General features: G+C 65.3%; 3 protein-coding genes across 3 annotated transcripts; all 3 read right to left on the bottom strand.

Moving 5' to 3' along the window:
- Positions 1-308: 308 nt before the first annotated feature.
- PPP1R13L (protein phosphatase 1 regulatory subunit 13 like) lies at positions 309-12,679 on the bottom strand. The gene is given in 16 exon segments (XM_072029974.1): positions 309-506; positions 1,359-1,435; positions 1,438-1,503; positions 1,506-1,556; positions 3,120-3,283; positions 3,681-3,820; positions 4,781-4,919; positions 5,630-5,993; positions 6,955-7,314; positions 7,317-7,350; positions 7,920-7,987; positions 9,423-9,521; positions 10,185-10,587; positions 10,719-10,837; positions 10,936-10,991; positions 12,525-12,679. Coding segments are annotated over 15 exon segments (2,322 nt in total). The 5' UTR covers position 10,991; positions 12,525-12,679; the 3' UTR covers positions 309-323.
- A 4-nt stretch (positions 12,680-12,683) lies between these two features.
- On the bottom strand, positions 12,684-21,474 carry ERCC1 (ERCC excision repair 1, endonuclease non-catalytic subunit). Its single transcript, XM_072029975.1, has 11 exons — positions 21,465-21,474; positions 20,839-20,932; positions 19,402-19,594; positions 18,473-18,576; positions 18,289-18,388; positions 17,173-17,249; positions 16,976-17,075; positions 16,014-16,085; positions 15,316-15,384; positions 14,824-14,965; positions 12,684-12,709 (listed from the first exon to the last, which is right to left on the bottom strand). Exons 1-11 carry the CDS (start codon positions 21,472-21,474, stop codon positions 12,684-12,686), a joined length of 987 nt encoding a protein of 328 aa, XP_071886076.1.
- CLPTM1 (CLPTM1 regulator of GABA type A receptor forward trafficking) lies at positions 20,426-24,956 on the bottom strand. The gene is made up of 7 exons (XM_072030145.1): positions 24,686-24,956; positions 24,144-24,236; positions 23,723-23,913; positions 23,528-23,624; positions 23,305-23,442; positions 21,923-22,092; positions 20,426-20,932 (listed from the first exon to the last, which is right to left on the bottom strand). The coding sequence occupies exons 1-6, from the start codon at positions 24,921-24,923 to the stop codon at positions 21,938-21,940; spliced, it is 912 nt and encodes a 303-aa protein (XP_071886246.1). The 5' UTR covers positions 24,924-24,956; the 3' UTR covers positions 20,426-20,932; positions 21,923-21,937.
- Positions 24,957-25,370: the final 414 nt, after the last annotated feature.

The raw sequence follows: 25,370 nt of genomic DNA on the forward strand, positions 1-25,370 counted from the left end.
GCGGCCGCCGCCAGTCCTCTCTGCGGTCCGCGCCGCCGCCCCATTGGCCGCCCCGCCCGCCGGGCCCCGCCCCCCGCGCCTCCGATTGCCCCGCGAGACGCCCGTCAAGGAGGGGAGGGAGGGAGGCAGGGAGAGCGACCGAGCGCCGCGCAAATCGAGCGCCGAGCAACCCAGCGCGGAGCAGTCGAGCGCCGAGCAATCGAGCGCGCTCCCACCCCACGCGTGTCCGCGCCCCCCACGCGTGTCCCCCCCCCCGCCGTGTTCTCCCCCCCCCAAGAGACGCAGAAGCAGCCACGCGGCGCGTCCCAACTTTTCTCAGCTCTTTATTGCCGGCCCCACGCAGGGGTGCCACCGTTTCCACGGTGGGGGGGTGGGGGGGGGGGGTACGTGGGGGGGTCCCGGTCCCGCGTGGGGGCACCGCTGGGTTTGGGGGGGGGGGGCCGTGGGTGCAGGGCGGCCCCCGCTCCCCTCACACCTTGCGCTGCCGGCCGCACCCTGGGGTAGAGCTGGAAGAGGGGGGGGGGGACAAGGTGAGGAGGGGGCTGGGGGGGGCGTGGGGACCCCACGCGGGACCACGTGGGTGCCCCCCCACACCCCATGAACCCCATCACCCCACCCCATGGGTGCCCCCCTCCACCCCTTGGGTGCTCCCCTATAACCCAGGGGTGCCCCCCACACCCTCTGGATGCCCCCCACACCCCATGGGTGCCCCCTCATAACCCAGGGGTGCTCCCCTATAACCCACAGCTGCCCCCACCCCATAATTCATGGGTGCCCCCCACACCCTCTGGGTGCCCCCACCCCATGGGTGCTCCCTGCTCCCAGGGGTGCCCCCCCCCACTCCATGGGTGCCCCCCTCCACTCCTTGGGTGCTCCCCTATAACCCATGGGTGCCCCCACCCCCCATGAACCCCATTACCCCACCCTCTGGGTGCCCCTCATAACCCAGGGTGCCCCCATACCCTATGGGTGCCCCCCACACCCTCTAGGTGCCCCCACCCCACCCCTTGGGTGCTCCCCTATAACCCAGGGGTGCCCCCCACACCCCATGGGTGCCCCCCACCCCACCCCATGGGTGCCCCCTACTCCCAGGGGTGCTCCCCCATACCCCAGGGGTGCCCCCCCCACCCTCTGGGTGCCCCCCCACACCCCATGGACCCCATCACCCCACCCCATGGGTGCCCCCACCCCACCCCCACCCCACCCCTTGTGTGCTCCCCTATAACCCATGGGTGCCCCCCCACATCCCAATGAACCCCATTACCCCACCCCATGGGTGCTCCCCTATAACCCCCGGGTGCCCCCTCCCCATGGGTACCCCCCCACCCTATAGGTTCCCCTCCCCCCGCGCCCCTCACCCCGAAGTAGTTTCGGGGCACGAAGCCCTCCTGGCCTGGCAGGGCCGCCCACCACCACTCGTGTTCGCCGGGGGCTGGCGCCGCAGCACGGTGACGGGGTCGCCCTCGCGGAAGCTCAGCTCGTCCCCCTGCGCCGCGCTGTAATCCACAGCGCGTACACCACCCCGCCGTGCCGCTGCCCCAGGCTCTGCTCCACCTCTGGGGACAAGGACACCCGTGGGGACACGTGGGGACACCGGTGGGGACACGTGGGGACATCAGCAGGGACATACATGGGGACAGGGACACCAGTGGGGACACGTGGGGACACCAGTGGGGACATGTGTGGGGACGTTGGTAGGGATGGGGACACCAGTAGGGACATACATGGGGACAGGGGCACCAGTGGGGACACCAGTGGGAACATTGGTAGGGATGGGGACACCAGTGGGGACACGCGGGGACACCAGTAGGGACATACATGGGGACAGGGACAACAGTAGGGACACGTGTGGGGACGTTGGTAGGGATGGGGACACCAGTGGGGACACATGGAGACACCAGTAGGGACATACATGGGACAGGGACACCAGTGGGGACACGTGTGGGAACAGGACAGACATGGGGACACACGTGGGACACCTCTGGGGACAGGGACACCAGTGGGGACACCAATAGGGAAGGACACAACCACTGGCAACAGGGACACACATTGGGATGGGGACACCAGTGGGGACAGGGACACCAGTAGGGACAGGGACATGTCCCCAGCCCCCCCATGTCCCTATAGGTGAGGTAGCTGTGGCACTCACTGAGCACTCCCAGACCCCATGTCCCCAAATGTCCCCAAATGTCCCCATGTCCCTACCGGTGAGGTAGCTGTGACAGTCCCCGTAGCCCTCCCAGACCCCATGTCCCCATGTCCCCCCATGTCCCCACGCCCCCCCATGTCCCAAATGTCCCCAAATGTCCCCAAATGTCCCCATGTCCCTGTGTCCCCCCATGTCCCTACAGGTGAGGTACCTGTGGCACTCCCCATAGCCCTCTCAGACCCCATGTCCCCAAATGTCCCCATGTCCCCAAATGTCCCCAAATGTCCCCGTGTCCCTACCGGTGAGGTAGCTGTGGCAGTCCCCGTAGCCCTCCCAGACCCCATGTCCCCAAATGTCCCCATGTCCCCCCATCCCCCCATGTCCCCCCATGTGCCTGTGTCCCCATGTCCCCATGTCCCCCCTCATGTCCCCATGTCCCCCCCAGTGCCCCCAACCCCATACCGGTGATGCAGCTGTGGCACTTGGTGAGCCCTCTTGGTCCCCATGTCCCCTGACATCCCCCCATGTCCCCATATCCCCATGCCCCCCCGTGTCCCCACGCCCCCCCCACGTCCCCAAATGTCCCATGTCCCTACCGGTGAGGTACCTGTGGCAGTCCCCGTAGCCCTCCCAGACCCCATGTCCCCAAATGTCCCCAAATGTCCCCATGTCCCCAAATGTCCCCGTGTCCCCAAATGTCCCCCAAATGTCCCCATGTCCCCAAATGTACCCAAATGTCCCCGTGTCCCCAAATGTCCCCATGTCCCTACCGGTGAGGTACCTGTGGCACTCCCCATAGCCCTCCCAGACCCCGTGTCCCCAAATGTCCCCATGTCCCCAAATGTACCCAAATGTCCCCATGTCCCCCGTACCGGTGATGTACCTGTGGCACTCCCCATAGCCCTCCCCAGACCCCGTGTCCCCAAATGTCCCATGTCCCCAAATGTCCCAAATGTCCCCATGTCCCTACCGGTGAGGTAGTTGTGACACTCCTCGTAGCCGTCCCGGTACGGGTCGCACTTGTCCAGTGCCAGGCAGCCGTCGCTGGTGGTGGCGAAGCAGGCGGCACCGTGGCGCACCAGGGCCATGCAGATGGCGGTGTCATTGCATGAGGCCGCGCAGTGCAGGGGGGTCCTGGTGGGGGGGGGGGGGGGGGGGGCACCATTGGGGGGGGGAGCACAGTGGGGTGCCCGGCCACTGGGGGTCCCGGTGCCATCTGGGGGGTTCCCAGTATCCTTGGGGGGGGGGGTTCCAGTATCCTCAGGGGGTCCCAGTAACCTTTGGGGGTCCCAGTATCCTCGGGGGGGTCCCCAGTACCCTCTGGGGGGGGTCCTAGCACCCTTGGGGGTGTTTCCAGTATCCTCAGGGGGTCCCCAGCACCCTTGGGGGGGTCCTAGTACCCTCTGGGGGGGGTCCCAGTACCCTCCTGGGGTCCCCAGCACCCTTGTTGCCCCCCATGCCCCCCCCATTCCCCTGGTGCCCCCCGATGCCCCCCCTTCCCCCCTGTGCCCCCCCCGTGCCCCCCCCGCGCCCCCCACCAGCGTGGCTGTCGGGGGCGTTGACGTTGGCCCCGCAGGCGATGAGGAAGTCGACGATGGCGTGGTTGGCGCCGCAGATGGCGTTGTGCAGCGCCGTGATGCCCTCCTCGTTGGGCTGGCTCGGGTCGTTCAGCTGGGGACAGCCGCGTGTCACCCCCCCCGTCACCCCCTGTCACCCCGTGTCACCCCATATGCTCCTCATGTCTCCCCCATGTCTCCATCCCATGTCCCCATGTCCCCATCCTGTGTCCCCATGTCCCCATCCCATGTCCCCGTGTCCCCATCCCCTGTCCCCCATGTCCCCAGCCTGTGTCCCCTTCATCCTCAGTCTGTCCCCCCATGTCCCCATCCCATGTCCCCAACTCCTGTCCTCCGTTGTCCCCAGCCCGTGTCCCCTGCATCCCCTGTATCCCCACTCTGTCCCCCATTCTGTGTCCCTATCCCATGTCCCCAACCTGTGTCCCCTGTCCCTAGCCCATGTCCCTGTCCCCATCCCATGTTCTCAGCCCGTGTCCCCATGTCCCCATCCCCTGTCCCCATGTCCCCTGTCCCATATCCAAGTGTCCCCATCCCATGTCCCCTGTCCTCATCCAGTGTCCCAGTGTCCCCATCCCATGTCCCATAGCCCCTGTCCCATATCCAAGTGTCCCCATCCCATGTCCCATATCCCAGTGTCCCCATGTCCCCATCCCCTGTCCCCATCCCATATCCCCAGTGCCCCCATCCCATATCCCCATCCCATGTCCCCAGTGTACCCAGCTCCTGTCCTCCATGTCCCCAGCCCGTGTCCCCTGTGTCCCTGTATCCCCAGTCTGTGTCCCCGTGTCCATGTCCCCATCCCCTGTCCCCATGTCCCCATCCCATATCCCAGTGCCCCCATCCCATGTCCCGTGTCCCCTGTCCCCATCCCCTGTCCCATATCCAAGTGTCCCCATCCCGTGTCCCCATGTCCCCGTGCCCCATGTCCCTGTCCCCATCCCATTTCCCCATCCCATATCCCAGTGTCCCATATCCCTGTGTCCCCACGTCCCCCCTGTGCCCCCATGTCCCCCCCGTCCCCATGTCCCCCCCCCCGTCCCCGTGCCCCCCCCACCTCGGCCACAGCCTGCTGCACCACGTCGAGCTCCCCGCTGAGGGCTGCGTCCAGCAGCAGCACCAAGGGGTTGAAGCGCACGGAGAGGCTGGGGCGCTGCCGGGGGGAGGACGCCGAGCGCAGGGGCAGAGCGCAGCTCCTGGGGGGGGGGGGCACCCATGGGTGGGGGGGTGATGGGGGTGAGGGGATACTCATGGGGGGGGGGGGGGAAGCTGCCTGAGGTGGATGGGGATGGGTGGAAATGGGTGGTACCTGGGGGAGTTTGGGAAGGGGGGGCACCCTAAGGAATTGGGGGGGCACCCTGGGGAAGGGGGGGCACCCTAAGGAATTGGGGGGCACCCAGTGACCCCAGGGAAGGGGGGGCACCCCAAGGAATTGGGGGGCACCCTAAGGAATTGGGGGGAGCACCCAGGGGTCCCAGGGAAGGGGGGGGCACCCTGGGACCCCAGGGACAGGGGGGCACCCCAAGGAATTGGGGGGCACCCTGGGGAAGGGGGGGCACCCTAAGGAAGGGGGGGCACCCTGGGACCCCAGGAAGGGGGGGGGCACCCTGGGGAAGGTGGGGCACCCTAATGAAGGGGGGGGCACCAAGGGATCCCAGGGAAGGGGGGGGGCACCCAGAGATCCCAGTGGTGCATAGGACCCTGGGGATGGGATGGGGGGTGCTCCAAGGGATCTTGGGGGGGGGAACACACCCTAATAAAGGGGGGGGCACCCAGGGACCCCCCTCACTCACCGGCGTGTTCATGGAGCTGGTGGAAGGCTCGGTGGGGGGGGGGCTGGAGGAGAGCTCCAAATCCTCAGCGGGAACCGGGGGGGATTCGGGGTCCCCGGGGGGGGCGTTATGGGGGGGGCGGTGCAGCAGGCGGGTGATGAGCTTCTGGTATTGGCGGGTACATGGGGGGGGGGGCAGGGCCCCCCCCGGACACTGCTCCATGGATCCCCGACGCCGGAGGGGTCGCGGCATTTGGGCCAGGACCCTGGCGACCTCCCGAAATTCGGGGTCTGCCCGGGCTTCGGGGGGGAGCAGGGGCTGCAGGCGGGTGGGGCTGAGGGGGCGCACCGGGGGGGGGGTCATTTTCCGAAGTGCCCTCCCCCGGAGATCCTGAAGCCCCCCCCAAAAGGCCTTCCAGCTCCGGTTCGGGGTCCGGATCCCCCCCCCTAGAAGGTGGGCGCTCCATGATGGGGTCCGGGTGAGGGGTCCGGGTGGGAGCTAGAAAGGGGGGGGGGGGGAGAAAAATAGGGGGGAGGGAGGTGTGAGAGCCCCCCCCCCACACGCACACTCATGGGGTCCCACCCTAAAAGCCCCCACGACACACCAGGACCCCCCCCTAAAATCCCCCATATGACTGGGACCCCCCCCCCCAAAAAAAAAAACATATCTCACTGTGACCCCCCCCAAAAATCCCCCATATGACTGGGACCCCTCCCCAAAAACCCATATCTCACTGTGACCCCCCCAAAATCCCCCATATCACTGGGACCCCCCCCCAATCCCCCATACCACACAGAGACCCCACAGACCCCTCCCCAATACCCCACACCCATCACATTGAACCCCCCCCAGGACCCCCCCAAAACCCCAAATTCATCACACTAAAGCCCCCCCAGACCCCCCCCCAAAAAAATTCTGCCCCACTGAGACCCCCAGGACACCCCCCAAAACCCCAAATCTGCCCTACTGAAGCCCCCAGGACCCCCCCAAAATCCTCCATCCATCCCAGTGAAGCCCCCGACCCCAAAACCCCCAATCCATCCTATTGAAGCCCCCCCCAAACCCAAATCCACCCCCCTGAAGCCCCCAGGACCCCCCCCAAAATCCTCCATCCATCCCAGTGAAGCCCCAGACCCCAAAACCCCCAATCCATCCTATTGAAGCCCCCCCAAAACCCCAAATCCACCCCACTGAAGCCCCCAGCCCCCCAAAAACCCCAAATCCACCCCCCTGAAGCCCCCCAGCCCCCAAAAACCCCAAATCCACCCCCCTGAAGCCCCCCCAGCCCCCCCAAATCCCCTGCATCCACCCCACTGAAGCCCCCAGCCCCCCAAAACCCCAAATCCACCCCCCTGAAGCCCCCAGAGCCCCCCCAAACCCCAAATCCACCTCCCTGAAGCCCCCAGGACCCCCCCAACCCCCCCCCCCCGGACCCACAGCCCCCCCGCGGGTCGCTCACCTTCACCCCCAGACATCGCAGGGGGGGGCGGGGGGGCCGGGGCCAGCGGGGGCTGCTTTTGGGGCGACCCGGGGGAAGGCGAGGGAGGGGGGGGGGGGCGAGGGGTAGCCCACGGGGGCCGCCGCCCCCCCCGCCGCCGCCCCCCCCCCACCCCTCCCCAAAAACCTTGTTCCCAAAAAGCGTTTTGCAGCTTGAAGATCATGGAGAGGGGCAGGGGTTTGTGGCGGGGGGGGCGGCCCCCCGGGGGGGGCACGGGGATGCGGGATACGGGCCAGGAACGGGGCAGGACCCCCGGGCGTCTGTAGGGTCCCTCGCCCCCCCCCCGCCGCTCACCAGCCAGGGGGGACACCTTGTAGTTTCGGGCAGCGTGGCACTGTGCCCCCCAAAAGATCCGTCCTGGGGGGGGGCAGGGGGGGGGTTATAGGGTGTTTGGGGGTGGCACCCTAAAAGCCCCCCCCCCCTAATGTGCCGGAGCATTGTGGAGTGTCCCCCCCCCCCAAAAAAAAGCCGTGAATTTCGAGGGTTTGGGGCCCTGCAGGCGTCCCCCCCCCAAAAAAAAAAATCCCCCATATCACACTGGGACCCCCCAAAAAATCTCCCATATTATACAGGACCCCCCCCAAATCCCCCATATCAAACTGGGCCCCCCCCCCCCAAAATATCCCATATCACACTGGGACCCCCCCCCCAAATCCCCCATATTATACAGGACCCCCCCCCCAAATCCTACATATTATACTGGGACCCCCCCCAAATCCCCCATATCACACCAGGACCCCACAGACCCCCCCCCAAACCCCCCCATCCCCCACACCGAAGCCCCCCCCCCCAAACCCATAGATCAGAGGATGATGACCCCCCCTGCCCCAAATCCACCCCAAATCCACCCCAAATCCACCCCACTGAAGCCCCCAGACCCCCCCAACCCCCCCCCCAAAACCGGGTGCCCCCCCCCCCGTGCTTACCTTGCCTCCCCCGTCCAAGCTGGACTCACGCCAAGGCACCAGCCCCAGGCGCTGCCCCTCGCTGCTGCCTGCGGGGGGGGGGACACAACAGAGCTCAATAATGGGGGAGGGCTTCAGAACCCCCCCCCGCCCAACCGCCAAAGCAGCAGCCCCAAAACCCGAAGGGGGGGGCCCCCATATCAGCCCTTGGGTTTCTGCCCCCCCCAAATCCCTGTTTGTGCTGGATGTTCCCCAAAAATCCCAAAATGCCCCCCCCCTCAAAGCCCCCCCCAAATTCCCCTTGAACACCCCCCTAAGTGCCCCCAAAGAGCCCCTAAATGTCCCCAAACACCCCCCAAGATCCCCCTAAATGACCCCAACCCCCCCCAATACACCTAAACACCCCCTAAATGTCCCCCCCCCAAAAAAACTAAACATCCCTGAACATCCCCAAAAGGTCTCCCAGCACCCCCAAAAGGACCCCAAACCCCCCCAAACCCCCCCTAAATGACCCCAAATACCCCCCCACTCCCCAAACTGCCCCTTGAGCCACCCCAAACCACCCCATAAGGGTCCCCCTGCGCCCCCAAAATAGACCCAAATACCCCTAAATTGCCCCCAAACCTCCCCAAGCCACCCCAAATCCCCCTAAATATACCCAAAACCTCCCTATATAAAACAAATGCCCCCAACCCGCCCTAAAACTGCCCTAAACATACCCAAATCCCCCCTAAATAACCCCAAACACTGCCAACCTCCCCTAACCCCCCCCAAACATACCCCAATAAACCCTAAATAACCCCAAACACCCCCCACATCCCCTCTAAAAAATACCCAAATCCCCCTATATAACCCCAAATGCCCCTCAAAACCCCCCCTAAACAACCCCAAACACCCCCAATCTCCCATAAACCCCCTCCTAATCCCCCTGAACATACCCCAAAAACCCTAAATAACCCCAAACGCCCCCTAAACCCCCCTAAAAATACCCAAACTCCGCCTAAATAACCCCAAACACTCCCTAACCCCCCTAAACATACCCAAATCCCCCTAATTTAACTCCAAATGACCCCTAAAGCCCCCAGCCTCCCCCAAATCCCCCCTTTTAACCCCAAACGCTCCCTAAGCCCCCCCAAACATACCCAAATCCCCCCAATACAACCCCAAATGCCCCCTAAAGCCCCCCCATATCCCCCCAAATCCACCCCAAATAACCCCAAACACCCCCTAACCCCCAAACATACCCAAATCCCCCCGATATAACCACAAACGCCCTTTAAAGCCCCCCAACCTGCCCCCAAATAACCCCAAACGCCCCCTAAACTCCCCCAAAATCCCCCAAAATCCCCCCAATATAACCCCAAACACCCTCTAAAGCCCCCCAACCTGCCCCCAAATAACCCAAACACCCCCTAAACCCCCCCAACCCCCCCCCAAATCCCCCCGATACAACCCCAAACGCCCCCTAAAGCCCCCCCAAACCCCCCAAATCCCCTGCCCACCCCCCCTTGCGCCCCCCCTCACGCTCGTAGCCCCCCGAGCCGGGCGCTTTCTTCTCGTAGGCCACGTCGAGGTCGGACTCGTTCCAGCTCTTTTGGGGCCGCCGCTTGAGCACGAGGTCATCTTGGGGGGGGGGGGGGGGGACAGGGACAGAGTGGCCCCCCCGGCACGGCCTCGCCCCCCCCACACCATTGGGGTGCAGTGGGAATTGGGGCGGGGGTCCCAGGAATGGGGGAGCAACAGGGAGGCACCCCAAAAGGAATCGGGATGCCCCCCCCCCCCAATTGGGATGGGGGCACCCTGGGAGGCATTGAGCCCCCCCCCCAATTTGGGGACCCCCCCGATTTGGGGACAGCCCCCCCAAAACATGGACCCCCCAAATGTGGGACCCCTCAATGATATGGGGAACCCCCCAAAAATATAGGACCCCCCCAATATAGGGATTCCCCCCCCTCCACAATATGGGGATCCCCCCAATATAAGGACCCCCCCCAAGATATGGGACCACCCCAATATTTGGGGACCCCCCCCCCATGATATGAGGGCCTGCCCCCCAATATGAAGACCCCCCCCCAATACAGGGACCCCCCCCACGATATGGGAACCCCCCCCAAAATATGGGGACCCCCCCATATGGGAACCTGCCCCCCCAATCTGAAGACCCCCCCCACAATATGTGGACCCCCCCAACATGGAGACCCCTCCCCATGATACGAGGACCCCCCTTCCCATATATAGAGCCCCCCCCCCGCCCATATAAAGCCCCCCCCCAAAAAAATTTAGGGCCCCCCCTTACCCTGTGCCCGGAAGGAGGGGTACAGCCCATGCAGCTCGTAGGGTGGGGGGGCGGGGGCCGGGGCGAGGGCGCCCTCTCGGGGAAAAAAACCTGCCCCCCCCCCGCCTCGGCTTGCCGGGGGGAGCCCCCCAGCCCCAAAAATTCATAGGGACGCTCGGCGCCCCCCCCCCCGGGCCATAAAGGTCTCGGGGAGGGGGCCCGGCCCCCCCTGGGGCTGGGTAACGCCAACACCTTGGGTCGGGGCGAGGGGGCTCGCTCCTCGCTGGGGGGGGGGGCACGGCCCAGGGGGGGGCGAGGAGACGAGGGGCGCCCCAAAGTGTCCCCCCCCCACAGCTCGGAGCCCCCCCCCAGCGAAAGGCTGCTGCGGGGGGGGGGGCGGCTGCCGAAGGGCTCCTGGAGGGGAAGAGCGCGGAGGTCAGGGGGATGGGGGGTGGGGTCCCCAACACCCCCCCCCCTTTGGGATTAACAGAAAGGGGGGGGGCCCAGCTGCCCCCCCCCATATTGTGGCCCCCCCCAGGGCTTACTTTGGGGGGGCCGGGGCCGTCGGTCCAAAGGGACTCGAGCTGCCGGGAGAGCTCGTCCACCTTGGCCACCGCCGTGTCCAGCTCCACTTGCTTCAGGTCCATGTGCTGCATGGCCAACGCTGCGGGGGGGGGGGCAAAAAAAATTAAAAAAAATCACTGGGGGGGCTCCCCGTGCCCCCCCCTTTTAAAAAAAAAAAAATTAGCCCCCCCTTCTCACATTGGAAGGTGAGATCCAGCAGGTCCTGCGCGCCGCTCAGCCGCTCGCTCGCCATCCTGGAAGGATTTTGGGGAGGGGGGGGGGGCACAAAACACACCCTAAAGCCCCCCCCCACCTCTTCTCCGCCCCCCCCCCGGGCCGGGGAGGGCCGTGCCCCGCCGCCCCCGCGCCGCCCGGACGTGTCGGGGCCGGCCGTGGGGAGCACAATAATAATTAGCGGTAATTAACGCGGCCCCGCCCGCCCCCCCCCGGCGTGGGGCTGGGACCTGGGAGCCGCCTGGGGGGCTGCCCCCCCCCCCCCCCAAAAAAAAAAAAAAATACACCGGGGCACCCATGGGTGGGGACGGGGACACACATGGGGGGGCGAATCGCGGTGCCCCCCCACCCCCAGTTTCAGCGTCCCCAAATTAAGGCTGGTGTGCCCCCCCCCCCCCAAAAAAAAAAAACAGCCCCCCAGCACCCAAGGGTGCCACCCGCTTTGTCCCAGCACCCCCAAAAACAAAGCTGTGCCCCCCCCCGCCCCCCGAAAAATAATAATTGGGCACAGAGCACCCCTGGGTGCCCCCCAGCTTTCCCCCCCAGTGACCCCAAATCAAAGCTGGGGCGCCGAGCGTGCCCCCCCCCCAAAACAAAAAAAAAAAAACGGAGCCTGAGCACCCATGGGTGCTCCCCAACTTTCTGCCAGCACCCCCACACCAACGTGGGTGCCCCCCCCCCAATAAAACCCTCCCCCAAACTCCCCTGGGGAGCCCCCAGACTCCCCCCAGTACCCCCAAACTCCCTTCTGGGGACCCCATGGGAGCCCCCCACTCACCCCAAACCAGACCCCGAGCACCCATGGGTGCCCCCCAACTTTCTCCCAGCACCCCCAACGTCAACGTGGGTGCCCCCCCCAAATAAAATCATCCTCTAAACACCCCCGGGGAGCCCCCAGACCCCCCCCCCCAGCACCCTAACCCCCCTCTTGAGACCCCCGGGCGCCCCCCCATGCACCCAAACCTGGCCCCTGAGCACCCATGGGTGCCCCCCAACTTTCTCCCAGCACCCCCACGCCAACGTGGGTGCCCCCCCCAATAAAACCCTCCCCCAAACTCCCCTGGGGAGCCCCCAGACTCCCCCCAGCACCCCCAAACCCATCCCTGGGACCCCATGGGAGCCCCCCAAGCACCCAAAACAGACCCCGGGCACCCATGGGTGCCCCAAAACTTTCTCCCAGCACCCCCACGCCAACGTGGGCGCCCCCCCCCCTAAAACTCACCCCCCAAACGCCCCCGTGGAGCCCTTAAACTCCCCCAGCACCCCCAAAATCACCCCTGGACCCCCCCCACGTGCCCCCCACGCCCCCAAACCTGGCCCCCGAGCACCCATGGGTGCCCCCCAACTTTCTCCCAGCGCCCCCCCCCCCAAAACTCATCCCCCAAACACCCCCGTGGAGCCCCCGCCCCCCCCAAAACCCACCCCGGGGACCCCGTGGGCGCCCCCCCCCCCACCCCCAACCTCCCTCCCCTCGCACCCACGGGTGCCCCCCCCACCCCACGACCCCCCCCTCCCCCCATGGTTCCCAGGACCCCCCCCCCTCTCTCCGGTACCTGCCCGGTGCCCGCCGCCGGTGCCGCCCCCACGCCCAATTCCACAGCGCTGGGTCACGCGTGGGGGGGGGCGGCCCCGCCCTGGGCCCCGCCGGGACCTGCACCGTGGGGAGGGGCCGGGGGGGGCCCTCCCCCCCCGCCCCGGTTCCGCCCCCCCCCTCACCTGTGTGTCCCCCCCCTCCCACCTGTGGCGTTGCCGGGGGGGGGTCCCAAAGGGGCCCGGACTCTGAGTGGGGTGGGGGGGTCCTGGGGTCCTGGGGGGGTCCTGGGGGGGGGGGGGGGGGTGGGAGGGGGCGGAGGGTTCCGGGTTCCGGAGTGGGGGGGGGGGCGGTGTGGGAATGTGGGCGCGGCGCCTTTAAGAGCGTGGCCACGCCCCCTTTTGGGGAGGGGAGGGCGGGGCGAGCGGGCGTGGCCACGCCCACCGGGTCGTGTGGATGAATGGGGGCGGGTGGGGGTGGGCGGGGCTAAGGGAGGGGCGTAGTAAGGGGGCGGGGTCTGGGTGTGGGCGGGGCTGGGGGCGGGGCCTGGCGGGGCACGCGGCGGAGCGGCGGCATGGCGGGTGAGCGGGGGGGAGGGGAGGGGGGGTATGGGGGGGATATGGGGGGGTTTGGGGGGGTTATGGGGGGGATATGGGGGCACTTGGGGGGGCTTGGGGACATGGGGGGTTATTGGGGGTTATGGGGGGTTTGGGGGGGGATATGGGGGATTTGGGGACATGGGGGGCATGGGGGGGTTATGGGGGGGCTTGGGGACACGGGGGGGTTATGGGGGCGTGGGGGGATATGGGGGGTCATGGGGGCAGGGAGGGATGGGGGGGTAATGGGGGATTTGGGGGGGGTTATGGCGGGGATATGGGGCACTGGGGGGGGCTTGGAGACATGGGGGGTTATTGGGGGTTATGGGGGGGATACGGGGGGGTTATGGGGGCGTGGGGGGGACATGGGGGGCAGGGAGGGATGGGGGGGTTATGGGGGGGCTTGGGGGGGATATGGGGACATGGGGAGTATGGGGGGGTATGTGGATATATGGGGGAGGGGAGATATGGGGACATGTGGGGGACACGGGGGGGTGGCAGCACAGCCCCCCCCGAGCCCCCCCATCCCCGTCCCCGCAGCGCGGCCGTTCCGGTGCCCCCCGAGTTTGTGGCCGCCGACCCCGCACCCCCCCCGGAGCTGTGCGGGGCTGCCCTGGGGGGGGGCAACACCGAGCTCTGGCTCATCAGGGCCCCCGCCGCGTTCAGGCCTGAGAGGTGGGGGGGGGACAGGGGCATGGGGGGGGGACAAGGACATGAGGGGGACATGGGGGGGGGACAGGGGCATGGGGGGGTGATGGGGACACTGGGGGGGGGAACAGGGACATGGGGGGGCGCAGAAAGGGGACAGGGACATGGGGGGGTGATGGGGGGGGAACAGGGACATGGGGGGGGCAGGAAGGGGATGGGGACATGGGGGGGTGATGGGGACACTGGGGGGGCAATAGGGACATGGGGGGGGGGACAGGGGACATGGCAGTGCCATGGGGGGGACAGGGAAGGGGCAATAAAATGGGGGGGGGCAGGGAGGGGACAGGGACATGGGGGGGGACACAGGGGTGGCAGTGCCATTGGGGGGGGGGACAAGAGGGAGGGGACAGTGTTGGGGGGGGGGGATTGGGACAGGGGGGTTACGGGGTTGTGGCAGTGCCATCAGTTAGGGGGGGGGCACAGGGACACGGCGCTGTCCTGGTGGGGGGGGTGATGATGCCAGCGACTCCCCCCCCCATCCCTGTGTCCCCCCCCCCTTGTCCCCATGTCCCCCCCCTTGTCCCCGTGTCCCCCCCCAGCCTGCAGGGCTGCTCGGTGCCGCTGGACGGCTGCGGGTGGCTGCACCCCCCCGGGGACACCGACGGGGACGGGTGGCCCTACAGACTGCGGGGGGGCCCAGACTTCACGGGGGGGGGCGGCCCCCTCCTGCTGGTCCCCCAAAAGCCGGGGGGGCCCTGAGCTGCGCCCCCCCTCTGCGCGGCTGCCTCACCATCACCGAGAGCTGCGGGGAGCCCCCCCCCGAGGAGGGGATGAGGAGGAGGAAGAAGAAGAAGAAGAGGATGAAGGAGCAGCCGCCCGACGAGGGGGGGGGCACCCCAGTGCCCCCCCAACCCCTTGGGGACCCCGAGGGGCCGGAGCCCCCCCGGAGAAAGAAAAAAAAGAGGCACAAAAATGGGGAGGACGCCGCCAACCCCATCCCACCCCAGTGACCCCAAAACCCGGCCCCGTTCCATAATGGGGGGGGGGGGGGGGGCTGGAGCTTGGTGGCCCCCCCACCATGTCCCCGATGTCCCCCCCCCGGTGACACCGCCTGTGGTGTTTTGGCCGTTTTATTGTGATAAAAGTGGAGTTTTGGGACCCGCCGCGGGTTTGGGGTCTTGAGGAAGGGCTCGTGCAGCACCTCGAACAGCCGCTTGGCCTGGGGGGGGACACGGGGGGGCGTCAGCGGGTGTCACGCCATCCTCATTGTCCCCACTGTCCCCATATTGTCCCCACATGGTGTCCATTATCCCCATTGTCTCCATATTGTCCCCACACTGTCCCATTTGTCCCTATATCGTCCCCATATTGTTCCTATTGACCCCATATTGTCCTTATTGTCCCTATTGTCCCCCCTGTCCCCATATTGTGTCCATTGTCCCCACACTGTCCCCATACCATCCCCACTCCACCCCCATTGTCCCCATATTGTCCTTGTTGTCCCCACGCTGTCCCCACTGTCCCCATATTGTCCCCATTGTCCCCCCCCCCCCCCCCCCCCCCGCTCACCTTCTGGGGGCCGATGCCGGGGCACAGGGCCAGCTCCTCCCTGGGGGCGCGTGCCACGGCTGCCAGTGACTGTGGGGACAGGGACATGGCCCTATTGTCCCCACGGGCAGTGTCCCCCTCCCCACGAGTCCACGGGCAGCGTGTCCCCATGGGCATGACCCTATTGTCCCCACGGGTATGTCCCCAGTGTCCCCACAACCCCACAGACTTGTCCCCACTGTCCCCATGGGTATGGGGTATGTCCCTAATGTCCCCATAGTTATGGGGTACATCCCTAATGTCCCCATAGGCACATCCCTGTTGTCCCCACAGACATGTCCCTATTGTCCCCATGGGTATGGGGTATGTCCCTATTGTCCCCAAGGTCAATGTGTCACCCCCGCAAATCCACAGGCACCGCGTCCCCATGGGCATGACCCTATTGTCCCATGGGTATGTCCCCAGTGTCCCCACAACCCCACAGACCTGTCCCCACTGTCCCCATAGTTATGGGGTATGTCCCTAATGTCCCCATAACCCCACAGATACGTCCCTATTGTCCCCACGGACATGTCCCTATTGTCCCCATGGGTATGGGGTATGTCCCTATTGTCCCCATGGGCAACGCATCCCCGTGTCCCCGCTGTCCCCATGTCCCCTCCCTGCTGTCCCCGTGTCCCCGCTGTCCCCAAATCCCCGCGACACCAAATCCCCTCACCCCCAAAGGTGCTGAGCAGGCTGAGCGCGTCCGTCCTGTTCACTGACTTCACGCTGGTCAGGCAGTCGCTCACCTGCGGGAGGGGGACGGGGGCTCAGCACCCTTGGGGACACCCCGGGGACCCCAAAACCCTGCTGGGGGCACCCCGGGGATCTCATGGCCTGGTTGGGGGCACCCTGGAGACCCCAAAATCCTGCTGGGGACACTCCAGGGACCCCAAAACCCTGCTGGGGACACCCTGGGGACCTCATAGCCTGGCTTGGGACCCCCAAGGGACACCCATGGGACCCCATAACCCTGCTGGGGACACCCTCAGGACCTCATGGCCTGGCTGGGGACACCCTGGGGACCCTCACAGGACCCCATAACCCTGCTGGGGACACCCCAGGGACCTCATGGCCTGGCTGGGGACTTCTAGGGGACACCCCGGGGACCCCAAAACCCTGCCGGGGACACCCTAGGGACCCCAAAACCCTCCTGGGGACCCCCAAGGGACACCCATGGGACCCCATAACCCTGCTGGGGACACCCTCGGGACCCTGTGGGCTGGATGGGGACACCCTGAGGACCTCATGGCCTGGCTGGGGACCCTCAGGGGACCCCAAAATTGTGCTGGGGACACCCCAGGGACCTCAGGGATTTCGAGGAGACACCCTGGGGACCCTATAACCCTGCTGGGGACACCCTCAGGACCCTGTGGCCTGGCTGGGGACCCCCAGGGGACCCCAAAACTCTGCTGGGGGAAACCTGGGGACCCCATAATCCTGCTGGGGACACCCCAGGGACCTCATGGCCTGGCTGGGGACACCTTGGAGACCCCACAACCGTGATGGGGACACCCTGAGGACCCCACAACCCTGCTGGGGACACCCCAGGGACCTCAAAACCCTGCTGGGGACACCCTAGGGACCCCACAACCCTGCTGGGGACCCCCCAGGGGACAGGGGGGTGTCCCAGGCTCACCCGTGCCATGTAGCCGGGCTCCACGCGCTCCCTCAGCAGGTCGGGGGGCTTCTGCTCGTAGGCCTTGTAGGTCTCCAGGTAGCGCCCGGCCTCCTCGGGGCTGCGGGGACACGGTGCCATCGTCCCCAAACGGGGTGTCACCCCCCCCAACCCCCCCACCCTAACCCCGGGGGGCACCCATGGGTGCCAGCTCCTACCTCCAGGCCAGGATGAGGGTGCAGTCGGCCAGGACGCAGATTTTGGCCAGCTCCTTCACGGCCTGGTGGGGGTCCTTCTGTGGGGTGGGGGGCGCAAACGGGGTCAGCGGGGGGATGGAGGGGACACGGGGGACAGGAGAGGGGGGTGGGAGAGTGAGGGGATAGGGTGGAAGGGACAAAAGTGAGGGGATGGGGGGACAAAAATCAGGGGATGGGGACTGGGAGGGTTGGGGATGAGGGTGGAGGGAACAAGGATGAAGGGGACGGGGACAATAGGGTCTAAAGGGACAGGGACAGAGGGGACAGAGGGAACAAGGAGAGCGAGGGGACAAGGACAATAGGACCTGAAGGGCCAGGGGACAAAGGGACAGGGGACAGGGGTGGAAGGGACGGGAGTGAGGGGATATGGGGACAAAAATCAGGGGATGGGGACTGGGAGGGCGAGGGGACAAGGATGGAGGGGACGGGGACATAGGGTCTGGAGGGACAGGGACAGAGGGGACAGAGGGGACAAAGGATGGAGGGGACAGGGACAAGAGGGTCTGAAAGGACAGGGATAGGGACAGAGGGGACGCAGGGGACAGGAGAGCGAGGGGACAGGGGTGGAAGGGATGGGAGTGAGGGGATACGGGGACAAAAATCAGGGGATGGGGACCGGGAGGGCTGGGGATGAGGATGGAGGGGACAGGGATGAAGGGGACAGGGACAATAGGGTCTGAAGGGACAGGGGATGGGGACACAAGGGACAGAGAGGACAGGAGAGTGAGGGGACAGGGACAGAGGGGTGAGGGGACAGGGGTGGAGGGACAAAAACCAGGGGATGGGGACCAGGAGGGCTGGGGGATGAGGATGAAGGGGACAGGGACTAAGGGGACAGGGACAATAGGGTCTGAAGGGACAGGGGACAAAGGGACAGGGGACAAGGGGACAGAGGGGACAGGGACAGAGGGGACAGGAGCCAGGGACCAAGGACCCAGAGAGGAGCTGGGGCAGATCGCAGGGCGCGGGGACGGCGACGAGCGGGGACCAAAGGGGCAAAAAAGGGAGGGGATAACGGGGATGGGGGGGGGGACAACGGGGACATTGGGGGGACAATGGGGACAAGGGGGGGCTCACCACGTCGACCTGCAGCAGCAGCAGCTGCAGCGCGTAGCTCCGGCCCAGGCTGCGCAGGCGCTCGTGGATGTAGTCGGGGTTGAGGTTGTGGTAGCGCAGGCTGGGGGGGGGACAAAGTGACAAAAAGGGGACACGGGGACAAAGGGGACACCCGCCCAATGTCCCTCGTGTGTCCCCAACTCACCTCAGGAAGAGGGCGCAGGTGCTGGGGCCCAGGACGTAGTCCGGGACGATGTCACCGAACTCCCAGGGGACGCCCCGCACGAAGCGCAGCACCGGGTTCCCCCGCTGCGGGGACAATGGGGACAATGGGGACACTGCCACCCCCCCCCAAAAAAAAATAATAAAAAATGGCCCCCCCAGGGGTGTTCCTTGCTGTCCCCATGTCCCTGTGTCGCCCCCCAGGGTCACCACCCCCCCCCAATGTCCCCTCCCTGTGTCCCCAAGGACAACCCCAAATGTCCCCGTGTCCCCAAAGGATGCCCCCCCGTGTCCCCGTCCCCAAAGGATGCCCCCCCCTGTGTCCCCATGTCCCCAAGGGGTGTCCCCCCTGTGTCCCCCCATGTCCCTGTGGGTGCCCCCCCCCTTGTGTCCCTGTCCCCACAGGACACCCCCCGTGTCCCCATGTCCCTACGGGTGCCCCCCCATGTCCCCTTGTCCCCAAGATACCACACCCCCCCCGTTGCTACCCCAGGCCACCCCCGTGTCCCCAAGGCCCCTACCCCCTGTCCCCTAGGGACCCCCCCCTTGTCCCCATTTCCCCAAGACCCTCCCCAATGCCCCCCCCCGTGTCCCCCCACTCCCTCCTAGCCCCCCCCCGTCCCCAAGGGCCCCCCCCCCGATGACTCCCCATGTCCCCGTGGGTGCCCCCCCCCATGCCCCTGTGTCCCCAAGGCCCCCCCCGTATCCCTGTGGGTGCCCCCCCCACGTGTCCCCAAACCCCCCCCCCATGTCCCCCTGTCCCCATAGACCACCCCCCCCATGTCCCTAAGCCCCCCCCCCCGTCCCCATATCCCCATGGGTGCCCCCCCATGTCCCCAAGGGCCCCCCCCCATGCCCCCCTGTCCCCAAGGCCCCCCCCCAGTGCCCCCCGTGCCCCCCCCGCGCCCCCACCTGCCGGGGGCTGACGATGATGCCGCTGCTCCTGGCTCCGGCCGCAGCCCCTCGGGGCCTCCCCCCCCTCCCCCGGCTCCTTCCCCTCCCCCCCCCCGCCGCCGCCGCCGCCGCCTCCCCCCCGGGGGGGGGCTCCATGGGCACGGGGCCGGTACCGGAAGCCGGAAGTTCAGTACCAGAAACCGGAAGATCGCTACCGGAAGCGGGAAGTCGCGCACGCGGGGCCGCTCTAGGCGCCGCGGTCCTCCCGACTCGGTGAGAAAAGGGGGCGGGGCTTCCGGGAGGCCACGCCCACTTCGGGCCGCCCCGTGCCTGACCCCAGAAGGGACACGGGGGGGGGGGGCGGGGTTGACCCCCTCTCAGAAGCGCCCCCCCCGCCCCATTGAGGCCCCCCAAAGCCCCCCCACCCCCCTGAGGCCCCCCCAAAACCCCCCCAACCCCCTTAAGACCCCCCCAAAATCCCCCAAATCCCCCCCAATCCCACTGAAGCCCCCCCCAAAAGCCCCCCACCCACTGAGGCCCTCCCCAACCCCCCCATTGAGGCCCCCTAAAGCCCCCAAAAGCGCCCCCCACCCCATTCAGGCCCCCCCCAAATGCCCCTCACCCCATTGAGGCTCCCCTTAACTCCCCCAACCCCCGTGAGGCCCCCCCAAAACCCCCCAGACCCCATCCTGCCCCCTTGAGGCCCCCCTAACACCCCCAAAAGCCCCCCCACCCCACTGAGGACCCCTTAAACCCCCCCCAACCCCATAAGACCCCCCTAAAACCACAAAAAGAGCCCCCCCACCCCACTGAGTCCCCCCCCAAAATGCCCCCCCATGCCACTGAGGCCCCCCCAAACCCCATCCAGAGACCCCTCTGAGGCCACCCTAAATAACCCCCAAAAAGCCCCCCACCCCACTGAGGCCCCCCAAAATGCCCCCTCAAGAGCCCCCCAACCCCCCTGAGGACCCCTGAAACCCCCCCAACCCCATAAGACCCCCCTAACCCCCCCCGGCGCGGGGGGGGGGGGCACACAGCGGGGTATTTTGGCCACCCACGGGACTTTTTATTGACTTGCGCTGAGAACGACGGCGGCGACCCCCGGGGGGGGGGACAACAGGGTGGGGGGGGGGGCAAATGGGGCCGGGGCGCTGCCCTACAACACCTGCACAACGGGATGGAGCTGCACGACGGGGAGGGGGGGGCGAGGACACCGCACTGGAGGGGGGGGGACACACAACACACCAATGAGCCCCCCCCCCGGCGTCTTCCCCACTCGTCGGCCCCCCCCCCCCCAAAAAAAAAAAAAAAAAACGAAAAAAAAAATAAAAACAAAGAAAACAACCAAAAAAAACCCTTTTTTTGTAGGGCGGCGGAGTGTGAGGGGGAGGGGGGAGCCTCAATCCTGCTTTTTGTCCCCGGGGGGGGGGCAGGGGGGGGTTGTTCCCCCCCGGCCCCTGCTGCTCGCCGCTGATGCCGAATTCGTTGACGCGCGTCAGGTCCACGCGGTAGATCCAGCGCTGGTAGAGGTAAATGAAGAAAACGACGTCTACAAAAAAAGGACAAAAAGGGTAAAATTAAATGGGGGGGGGGGTCCTGAATCCCCTGCGTTAGGAATGTTTTAACAATTCGTGTCCAAAAAACCCAAATCCTGGCTGCCTCCCGACCCTGCGCTGCCAATTTAATTCTTGAATTAAATTCTTGTGTCCCCCCCTCGTTCTCTTCTCCATTTATCAAATCTTTAGGAAATGCCCCCAAATGTATGAATTTGGTTGATTTTGGTATTCCGGACTCCTGTTTCTAACAGTTACAGCCTTTTTTTTTCTTTTGGTTTTCTTCGAGATTAATTTAACGCTGCTCTAGGTGTGACCGTCCCTGGGAATGGCTGGGGAAGAGACCCCCAGAGGGACCCCCAAAGACCCCCCTAGAGACACCCAGAGACCCCAAGAGGGACCCCCAGACACCCATAGAGACCCTTAGACACCCCTAGAGACCCCCAGAGGGACCCCGAGACCCCTAGAGACCCCCAGAGACCCCTAGAGGGACCCTCCCTAGAGACCCCCAGAGGGACCCCCAGAGACCGATGCGCATGCTCCAGCAGGAGGGACCGGCCCCTGGCAGCTAATTATAATAATTAATTATTTTTTTTAGCAGTAGTAATGAATTTATGGAAATAAAAAATCAAAAAAAAAAAACAAAAATCAGCTGCTGATGGCACCTAGGGGGCGTCCTGGCGGAGCGGAGCCCCCCGGTGCCCCCAGCGCCGTTTGTTCCCCTCGAATCCCTTTAACAAACCCTATTTTTTCGTTATTTAAGCCTATTTTGAAGATCGAGCCCTTTCTAACATTTAGGGTGCCCCCCCAAAAAAAAGCCCCCAAACCTCACCTCGTTCTTCCTGCCCGGCAGGAAGAATAATTCCTTTAACAAACCCTATTATTTTTTTAATTTGAATTATTTTGAATCCTGAGCCATTTCTGACCCCCTGGGACCCCCCCAACCCAGGGACCCCCCCCCACCCCCAAATTTTTGGGGGGCTCACCGTCCCGCAGGCAGCCTATCCTGTATACATCATGGGCATCTTGATGACGAAGGCGAAGAGGTCGTCGATGAAGGTGTTGAGGGCTTTGTAGGTCAGCATCCGCCAGGGGAGGTGGGCCACCGACTTCAGTTTGTAGTTGATAAAAAGCTGGGGGGTCATGGTGATGAACCCTGAAACGGGGGGGGGCAACCTCGTTAGGTTAATTAGCTTAACGAAGGGGAGCCTGGTTGGGTTTAGGGGAACCAGGGCACGACCCCGCATCCACCTCCTGTGGGTCCCAGCCTGGGGGAAGGGGGAAAAATAAAGCGGGGGTGCATGGGGAGCCCCCCCCCCCGGGGGGGGTTAAGGGGGTGAAGGTTGTTGGTTTGGGGGGGGGAAATGGGGGGTGACCCACTTGGGGGGGGTGTCAGGGGAGGTGGGACCCCCATGGTTTGTCCCAAAGGGGAGAGGGACGCGGGAAAAAAACCCGACGTTGGTCATGGGGAGCCTCAACCCCCCCCCCAGGGAGCCCCAAACCCACCCCCCCGAGAACCCCAAACACCCCCGAGAACCCTAAACCCCCCCCCGGGAGCCCCAACCCCCCCCCAGGATGACCCAAACCCCCCCAGGATGACTCAAACCCACCCCGGGGAGCCCAAACCCACCCCCCCCCCCGAAAACCCCAACCCCCCCCCAGGATGACCCAAACCCACACCAAGGAGCCCCAAAATCCACCCAAGGAGCCCCAACCCCCCCCCAAGGAGAGCCCCGAGGAGTTTGGAGGATTGGGGAGGAGTCTGGAGGGAGTTTGGGGGATTTGGAGGGAGTCTGGAGGATCGGGGGGGGGGGAGTCGGGAGGATTTGGGGGGAGTCTGGACGGAGTTTGGGGGGCGAGTTGGGAGGGAGTTTGGAGAGAGTTTGGAGGATTTTTGCGGGGGGAGTCTGGAGGATTGGGGGGGCAGTTCAGAGGATCTGGGGGGGCGTTTGGGAGGATTGAGGGGGGAGTTTGGAGGGGGTCTGGAGGATTTGGGGGGGAGTCAGGAGGGAGTTTGGAGGATTTGGGGGGGAGTTTGGAGGGGAGTCTGGAGGATTTGGGTGGAGTCGGGAGGATCGGGGGGGGATTTTGGAGGGCGTTTGGAGGATTTGGAGGGCAGTTTGGAGGGGAGTCTGGAGGATTTGGGGCCAGTTTGGGGGGGAGTTTGAAGGATTTTGGGGGGATTTGAAGGACTGGGGGGGCAGCTTGGGGGGAGTTTGGAGGATTTGAGGGGAGTCTGGAGGGAGTTTGGAGGATTTGGGGCGCAGTCTGGAGGATTTGGGGCACAGTCTGGAGGATTTGGGAGGATTTGGGGGCGAGTCTGGAGGATCTGGGAGGATTTTGGGGGGATTTTGGGGCCGGGGCTCACCGAAAGTGAGGAGGAAGCCGTAGAGCATGCTGAGCACCCAGGAGTACCAGCCCTTGTGCTCCAGGTACAGCAGGCTGTACACGGCGTAGAGCAGCCCAGCAGGGGGAAGAGAATCCACGACAGGTACCGGAACGCCATCTGGGGGGCAACCACACCGGGGGGGGGGTCAGCAGAGCCTTTATACCCCCCCGGGGGGGTCAGGGCAGCCCCCAGAGCCACTCACATCGTCGTAGACCTTCGTGGAGGACCTCGATGTAGGTGGATTTGTCGGTGAAGGTCGGGCGCGGTAGGAGCCCCCCCACCTTGTGCTCTCGGTCCAGCTGCAGGAAATAAAAAAAAGGGGGGGCACAAAAAATGAATGAATCACGGTGTGCCAAAGCTCCTGCAGGGATGTGGCCCGCCCCTGTGACCCCCTTACCCGCACGTCCATGACTTTTGTGATCTTCCAGAGGTCGATGAGGAGCCCGATGAAGACGCTGACCTGCACCACGAAGTTGGTTTCGTTGTCCAGGATGTAGAGGAGGACCACGAGCGATTGGAAGACCCCGAAGAAAACGGAGCGGACCGAGAGCCCCTCCAGGGACTGCCGGCTGTTCCAGAACTGGATATCTGAGGGGGGGGCCACGGTGTCACCCCCCCCAAAACGGGGAGAGCCAAGGGTGGGCGCAAAGACCCCAAACGCACCCGTTTGGGGCTTTGCGCCCTCAATTCTGCACCCAAAAGTGGCTCAGGATGCTCCAGCAGGGGGACGCCCACGCTGTCACCCCCCCCCGGGGTGGAGGGAGGAGGTTTTGGGGATGCCCCCCCCCCGCTGACCCCGTTCCTGGGGGTACACTTACCGTTTTTGAAAGCCAGGAACTCAAAAACGCTGTGGACGATGGAGACGACGATGGTCAGCGCCAGCAGGTAGGGGTTGGTCTCCAGCAGGGCGACCTGGAAAATTTGGGGGGGGATGTGTGGGGGGGGTGAGGACCATGCTGAGCCCCCCCAACCCACCCAGGGCCGGGGGGGAGCACCGGGAGGGGTTGGGGAGGCACCGAGGGGTGGAATAGAGGCCGGGTGCCCATGGCACAATCAGCCAGAAGGGCAGCGTGGGGGTCCCTGCGTGCCCCCCAAAATCATTTTGAGCAGTTGGGGGTCAAAAAGAAGCCTCAAAGCCCCCCCCCCCCCGATGCGTTTAAGACCCACACCAGGCTTCCTAAATCCCTGTCCAAGCAGATTTGGGGCCCCCCCACCCAATTTGGGCAGCCAGATCCAAGTCCCGGCGCAATCAGCGCGGCGAGTTTCCACCTCGGGGGATCAAAAAAAAAAAAAATCAAAAATCCTGAAAGTTGGGAGAAATCCCCCAAAATCAACGCCCCGGGGGGGTACCTCTCCTCATCCTTGACCGAATCCTGCTCCTCATCCGACTGCTCGTAGAGGTCCTCCCCCAGGAAATTCACAGGGGGATTTGGTGCTCTGGGGGGCGGCGTAGAGCTGCCAGCGCCAGAGGGAGAGGGGGCAGAAGGAGAGGCGGAAGGGCAGGCGCTGGAGGCTCTCGTTGATGGGGAAATAATCCTTCTGCAGGTTCCAGTAGTCGTTGAAATAGAGGATGGGGTAATAATCCCCTCTGATCGCATCGAATTTCACGTCTGGGGGGCAAGGGGGGGGGACAGGGAGGTGAGAAGGGGACGGGAAGCGCCACGGAGGCACGGAGATGCCAAATAAATGGGGCCGGGGAGCCCAAATAAATGGGGCTGAGGAACCCAAATAAATGGGGCCAGGGAGCCCAAATAAATGGGGCCAGGGAGCCCAAAATGGGGCTGAGGAACCCAAATGGGGCCGGGGAGCCCCAAAATGGGGCTGAGGAACCCCAAAATGGGGCCGAGGAGCCCCAAAATGGGACTGAGGAACCCAAAAGCCACCAATTTCACCCCGTTCCCGTAGGGTTTTGGTGCGTTGGGCACCGCCAGCACGACTCCTGGCACGGGGTGGTGAATGCATCGAGCCCTGTCCCCCCCCCCCCGGGGTATGAAACCTCTGAAAATAAATGAATAAAGGAAAAAAAAAAGGGGTGGGGGATGATT

This window comes from Anas platyrhynchos, chromosome 33 (assembly GCF_047663525.1).
Source record: "Anas platyrhynchos isolate ZD024472 breed Pekin duck chromosome 33, IASCAAS_PekinDuck_T2T, whole genome shotgun sequence".
NCBI lineage: Eukaryota > Metazoa > Chordata > Aves > Anseriformes > Anatidae > Anas > Anas platyrhynchos.

Coding starts and splice junctions, on each gene's coding strand:
- ERCC1 (XM_072029975.1), bottom strand. Junction 18,389..18,472: donor ACCTGCGCCCTCTTCCTGAG/GTGAGTTGGGGA, acceptor TCCCCCCCCCAG/CCTGCGCTACCACAACCTCA. Junction 14,966..15,315: donor CCGGCATCGGCCCCCAGAAG/GTGAGCGGGGGG, acceptor GTCCCCCCCCAG/GCCAAGCGGCTGTTCGAGGT.
- CLPTM1 (XM_072030145.1), bottom strand. CDS start 24,923: ATGCGATCAGAGGGGATTATTACCCCATCCTCTATTTCAACGACTACT. Junction 24,237..24,685: donor GGAGCAGGATTCGGTCAAGG/ATGAGGAGAGGT, acceptor AAATTTTCCAGG/TCGCCCTGCTGGAGACCAAC. Junction 23,625..23,722: donor CAAAAGTCATGGACGTGCGG/GTAAGGGGGTCA, acceptor TATTTCCTGCAG/CTGGACCGAGAGCACAAGGT.